At 65.3% G+C, this 5779-nt stretch overlaps 1 protein-coding gene across 2 annotated transcripts; it reads left to right on the top strand.

The window, feature by feature from the left end:
- The first annotated feature begins 373 nt into the window (after positions 1-373).
- On the top strand, positions 374-2642 carry LOC102068762 (WAP four-disulfide core domain protein 2). Of its 2 annotated transcripts, XM_074553513.1 has the most exons (4): positions 381-804; positions 1062-1196; positions 2198-2350; positions 2444-2640. In XM_074553513.1, the coding sequence occupies exons 1-3, from the start codon at positions 396-398 to the stop codon at positions 2347-2349; spliced, it is 696 nt and encodes a 231-aa protein (XP_074409614.1). In that variant the 5' UTR covers positions 381-395; the 3' UTR covers position 2350; positions 2444-2640. The 2 variants fall into 2 exon arrangements, with proteins under 2 accessions (XP_074409615.1, XP_074409614.1); XM_074553514.1 differs by lacking the exon at positions 1062-1196 and having other exon boundaries at positions 374-804; positions 2444-2642.
- Positions 2643-5779: the final 3137 nt, after the last annotated feature.

Below are 5779 nucleotides of genomic sequence, written 5' to 3'. Positions count from 1 at the left end.
AGATGGTCCATCTGCATCAGGGTCCGTGGGACAGGGCTGCAGCTGAGCAGAAGCTCCCATGGCTGTGGGAACATGCAGGGCAGCCCCAGGGCAGGCACCTGCCCAAGGCACAGGGAGCCTGGAGCACCCTTCACTTGAGGAGCAGGAGCTGGAGGAGAACAGTGGCTGGAACAGGCGCAGGAGCTGGGTGAGCAGCAGCAGAGCTGAGCCACAACCCTGTGTGCACTGCTGGCTCCTCCCGGCCTCGGAGCACCTGCGACCCAGGCCAGGAGCTCCATTCAAGCTCATGCCCGTGGCCGGGGCGGTGCAGGGTGAGCTGAGCAGGGACGGGTCATGCCCTGCTCCCGGCGAGCGGTACCACTTCATCCCCAGGGCCGATCCCTGAGGGCAGGGCCATGGCGACCCAGCGGCCCGGCGGGCTCGGCCCGGAGCTGCCCGCCTGGGGTCTGGCCTGCGGGGGCCGTGGCCAGGGGTGCTTGGCTGCTGTTCCTGCCCGGCGAGTTCTCAGCATGGCCGCCCAGTCTCCTCGAGGCTCCCCCTCCCTGGTCGGCAGCCAGCAGCAGCAGATACCTGATACTCGGGTTGTGCAAGCGCGAAGGGGGAGCCTGGCCCTGCCCGGCCCTTGGGAGCCACCCGGAAGGCCGAGCCCGCCGGCCCCACCTGGAGAGGAGCTTAAAGGGCGGCCGGGCGGCCACAGCGCAGCCGGTTCCTGCACCATGCCCGCGGCCCGCAGCGTCCTCATCTTGGCGGGGCTCCTGGCTCTGTGGGCAGAGCTGCCGGCAGCATCCGCCCAGAATGACACCAGTGAGTATGAGCGCATGGCCCAGCACGGCTCGTCACGGCACGCCCGGCGAGCGGCCAGCATCCCTCCCTCCCAGCCCCAGGGCAGCCGGCGTGGGGGCCGCGGCGAGCACCGGCCCGTGCCCGGCGCGACTGGGCTCGGCAGCATCCCTGGACCCAGCCCTGGGGCCGGGGCAGCATCTCCCGGAAAGGGACGCAGCCCTCGCCCTGCCCGGCGCCGGCCGCCCCCGCCTGCCCACGGCCCCACCTTTGCCTTGCAGCCAAAGCCGGCGTGTGCCCCAGCCCGGCGACGGATGCGGTGAACTGCACGGTGGGGTGCCAGTCCGATGGCGACTGCGAGAGCACCCTCAAGTGCTGCCCGGCAGCCTGCGGCAAGGCCTGCCAGAAGCCTGACGGTAACACTGCCTCCTGCTCCTGGCCGTGCTGCCCAGAGTCGCTGCCACTGCCACCCAGCCCGTCCCAGCCAGCAGCACGGGTGCTCCAGGGCGCAGCGGTGGCCACGGGCCGGGGTGCCCGATGTGTGTTCAGCTGCAGGATTGGGGGCTGCGTGGAAGCTCAGCAGGCTCGGGGCGTGCTCCTGCTGGGCCATGCTCACACCTTCCTTCTCTCAGCGGTGCAGGGGCTGAGTGGATGGCCTTAAATGATGCTGGGGCTTGGGTGGAGGGTGGGGTCTGCGCCACTCCCCATTGCAGCCCTTGTTGCCTGCTCAGCCTTGTGGGCAGCTGCCAGCCCAGGATGTGGGGGCACTGTTCTGTTGCTCACCACAACAGTCCTGGACAGTGACCCAAGGAGATGGGTGCAGGAGCTGGAATCCACAGGTGCAGACAGATGGATGTGACCTGGAGGCTCCAGTGCCTCCATGGCTGCCTGTGGGACAGCACTGGCTTGGCTGCACCACAGTGGAGGGCAGCATGGTGCAGAGCCAGAGCTCAGTGCCAGTGGCAGGCAGTGGGGCAGCGGGGCAGGGGCCCCACACTGTTGGGCAAAGGCTGTTTGGGGAGCCCATGATCCTGGCTGAGGCCTAGGCTGCTATGAACAAACAGCCTAGGTCATCCATGGCAGTTGTAGAGGACAGCATGGCCAAGGCCTCATAACATCTGCATGCTGCAGCTGTGCATCCTGTGCCAGCCCTGTGTCCCTGAGAGGGAACACTGGGCACAGGGACCATTGGGGGGCTGTGCTATGTGACCTCCCTGACATGTGCCCATCAGGTCCAGCTGGCAAGGAGCACCAACAAGTGGATCTATGGGATGGGGGAAATGCTGGATACTATGGTGGTCCCTCCTCCATGGCAGATAGGGGCCAGGGCCATGCCTACAGCTTTGGGAGCTGCAGGGTAGGCCCTGCCCCCCGTGCCAGGGCCAGCAGGTCTCAGCCATGTTCTTTTCCCTTTCAGAGAAGCCTGGCACCTGCCCACCTGTCAACCCAGGCATCCCCATGCTGGGCGTCTGCTCCAACCAGTGCAAGACCGATGCCAACTGCGCGGGGATCCAGAAGTGTTGCAGGAATGGCTGTGGCAAGGTCTCCTGTGTGACACCCATCCAGTGAGGTCAGTTGGGTGCATTCCAGCCCCAGGGATCCAACAGCAGCTCAGCACGGTGCCTATGCACCCGTCCTGCTCACAGCCTCTGCTCCTTTGCAGGTGCAGCTGCCTCCTGTCAGCCCAGCCACAGGGAAGCTGCTGCCTGATGCCCATCCCTCATGCCCTGGCCGTGGCCCTGCACCATCCCCCCAACTTGGAGCCTTCAGCCTCAGTTTTCTCCCTGGGGTTCTCTGCTCAGGGCAAGACCCCTGCACTCTCACCAATAAAGCAGCTTCTCCCTTACACTCTGTGGTTGCCTCTCCATCCCACACCATGGCCACCTCTTTGTTCATGCTGTGGCCACCTCCCCATCACAAGCCATGGCCACCTCTCCATCCCATGCCAGGCATGCCTGGAAGGGCTTCACACAAGCAGCAGCATTGACTGACTCTGTCATGCCTCCAAGGGTCCTGTGCCCTGCCCAGGGCTGTCCCATGGGTCCATGGCCCCAGCTGTCCCTGCACACTGGCTCCTCCACCTTGGGTCCTCCACCATGCTCAGATCACTGTCAAGGTGCAGCTGTGTCCATGTCCCATCAGAGCAGAGGTGCTCCTGCAATGGCCAGGGGACAAACAGGCTGCAGTGTGTGCTCGTACACGAGCATCACCCAGACTCCTCCTTATGTCTGCCCTCCCAGCCTGGCCATGGCACCTTGCCCACAGCAGAAGCCTGAAGGAGCTTTTGGCAGTACAAGCCACATGCCACAGTCCCATGCCTGCCCCTGCCACATCCCTCCCCACCTGCTCAAATCTGGGGGGGTCCTTACCCTGGCACTTTCTGCTTTCCACAGGTCTCCAGAGGCCCTGTTTCTTCTGTACCTGCCTGCTCCTGCTCCCAGCCCCTGGGATCAGAGCATGTCCCTCCTGCCTGGGAGGGGCTGGCACCCCCAAAGCCCCTGCCCTTGGCAGAGCCATCCCCTGGGACTGAGTGAGCCCCACACCTTGCCCAGCACTGCCCAGGGTCTGGTGCTGGTTCCCCCTCTCTGTGGGGCAGGTGCAGGCTGTGCCAGCACCACAGCTCCACAGCAGCTCTGCCTGCTCCTTGTGGGCCAGGAGGGATCCAGTGGACACTGAAGACTGGGACAGGACACTGCTCCTGTGTCCACCCATGCTCTCAATGGTGTGGCTCTGGGAGTGCTGCTCAGCCCTTGGCACAGCTGCTCACAGGTCACCAGTGACCTGGAAAGGGAGCTGCAGATGTGTCAGCCACGGGCCACGAGCCCAGCACTGCCCCAGGAGTCTCCCCCAAGCTGAATTGTTCATGCCCAGCAGTCCCACAGTCCTGGAACGGTGCTGCCATGAGAAGGAGCAGCTTGGCTTGGCCAGCCCCCACTCCAGCAGGGTTTAAATCCCAGCCCATTGCCCAGAGGCACATTGACTGCAGCGCCATGCTGGGCCACCCCACCCTTCTGGTGCTCCTGGCACTGCTCACCCTGGCCCAGCAGCACAGCCCCAGGGACCAGGGCACTGCCCTCGCCCTCCCAGCATCCCCACACGGGGCCCTGCAGGGACACTGGACCCCCACCGCCCCTCCTGCTCCCCCCAAAGTGGGTGAGTGCCCGGTGGGGGCGAGCGGAGCTCCCTGGCCCCCCAGCCTGTACTGCCTCTCCGACCACGGCTGCCCTGGTGCTGAGAAGTGCTGCCAGATCGGGAAGGTCTGGACCTGCCTCCTGCCCACCACAGGTACTGCTCACTCTAAGGGATGCCAGCGTGAGGGTCGGGCAATGGGTGGGATGTGGGCTGGTGCCTGTGTTGGTGCCCCTGGAGGGAGTGTCCCTGCTCCCTGGGACATGGCTGCATGGAGCATTTCCCTCTGCAGAGAGCCCAGGATACTGCCCCCGTGCTGGCAGTGCCATCGGGCCAAGCTGTGGGACAAGATGTCACAACGACACCTCATGCCAGTCAGGGGAGAAGTGCTGCCCCCGCGGCTGCTGCACCCGCTGCGTGCTGGCTGAGCCAGGTGAGGTGTCCTGGAGATCCCCGCCATGCCAGGCTGAGGATGCCCTGGGGCAGTCCCAGGGGTCTGCAGCCCCCATTGCACTCTAGGGGGGTGGTGGGCCCTGGGGGCAAGCTGGCTGCATGCCAAACCCTGAGCCTTTCCTCCAGCCAAACCTGGGCTCTGCCCACGGAAGCGTGCCCAGAGCAGAGCTGCTGCCTGCCCCAACCGCTGCATCGATGACCGGGACTGCCCTGGGGAGCACAAGTGCTGCTTCTCTGGCTGTGGGCTGGCCTGCACCCCTCCAGACACAGGTACAGCCCTGCCAGCCCTCTCTGATCCCCATGTCCAGCCCACCACTGCACTGGTGTTTGCCCAGCTGCCCCTGCCAGAGCCCAGCATGTGCCCAGCCCTATTGTGAACAAGGCACGGCGGCTGTGCCTGGCCAGGTGTGCAGCTGGTGGCACCCATCCAGGCCCCAGGGAGTGTGTGCCACTGGCTGCAGCTCCCGGTGCCACACGCCTGCCCTGGGCACAGCCCCAGCCCTCAGAGCTGGCCCTTGGGTGCTGTGGGAAGGGATCCCCATGCCCAGCTCCTCTGAGATGGCTCTGAGTGTGTGAAAGGCTGAACCCCCTCCTGAGCCTCCCTCCTGCACCCTCTCAGACTGCAGCCAGAGCAAGGGTTGTCCTTCACCACTCCAGCTACCAGCTGGCATCCCATATTGAGCTGTGACTGGTCTCACTGGGTCAGACTGGTATGGTGTGAGGCTGGTGACTGAGGTCATCGTGGTGCTTGGGGAAGGAAGATGGAGGACAGGGACAGGATGGAGACTGAGGCTGTGCCAGGAGCGGGACTGGGGACAGAATCCCAGCACAGCTGCACTCTTCCCTATCACCAGGGAGCCACCGTGCCACAGCAAAGCCTGGCGTGTGCCCCATGGTGCTGCGGGGCTCCTTGGGGCCCTGCCTGGAGCTGTGTGACACTGACAGTGACTGCACTGGGGACAGCAAGTGCTGCACCACTGGCTGTGGCCACATCTGCAAACCACCCACCAAGGGTAAGCCACCAGCACCCTGTGGGGACGAGACCCCTGTGCCCCCTCCGTCACCTGTCACTGTGACCCTTGGTGGGGGCAATGGGAAGCTGGGGGCTGGGCTGCTCTCCAGTGGTGCAGGAGCTCAGTGAGGAGCTCACCCCTGCAGGCAGGGCAGCTCCCCCACCCTGAAGGGGTGCTCTGAGCCCCTCACCCCTTTATCTCTCCCCATGTGCCAGCATGGCCAGGTCTCTGTCCCCTGCAGCAGAGGGTGATCAGGCAGCCAAGTGCCTCCTCCTGTGCCAGCAGGACAGGGACTGTCCCCCTGTCCCCCCTGCTGCCTGCAGGGCTGCAGCTGGGTCTGCATCCACCCAGTGTGGGGTATGGTCCCCTCCAGCCTGCTGCCTCCTGGATCCAGCCTGGAGGGG

This window comes from Zonotrichia albicollis, chromosome 17 (assembly GCF_047830755.1).
Source record: "Zonotrichia albicollis isolate bZonAlb1 chromosome 17, bZonAlb1.hap1, whole genome shotgun sequence".
In the NCBI taxonomy this organism is placed as follows: domain Eukaryota; kingdom Metazoa; phylum Chordata; class Aves; order Passeriformes; family Passerellidae; genus Zonotrichia; species Zonotrichia albicollis.
The sequence above is the reverse complement of the archived record's forward strand: the minus strand, read 5'-3'. Positions and strand labels throughout refer to the sequence as shown.

Bases quoted from the DNA above. Each gene is read 5' to 3' on its own strand.
- LOC102068762 (XM_074553513.1), top strand. From the start codon at position 396: ATGGCGACCCAGCGGCCCGGCGGGCTCGGCCCGGAGCTGCCCGCCTGG. The intron at 805-1,061 runs GTGAGTATGAGC...TTTGCCTTGCAG, and splicing joins ATCCGCCCAGAATGACACCA to CCAAAGCCGGCGTGTGCCCC. The intron at 1,197-2,197 runs GTAACACTGCCT...TTTCCCTTTCAG, and splicing joins GGCCTGCCAGAAGCCTGACG to AGAAGCCTGGCACCTGCCCA.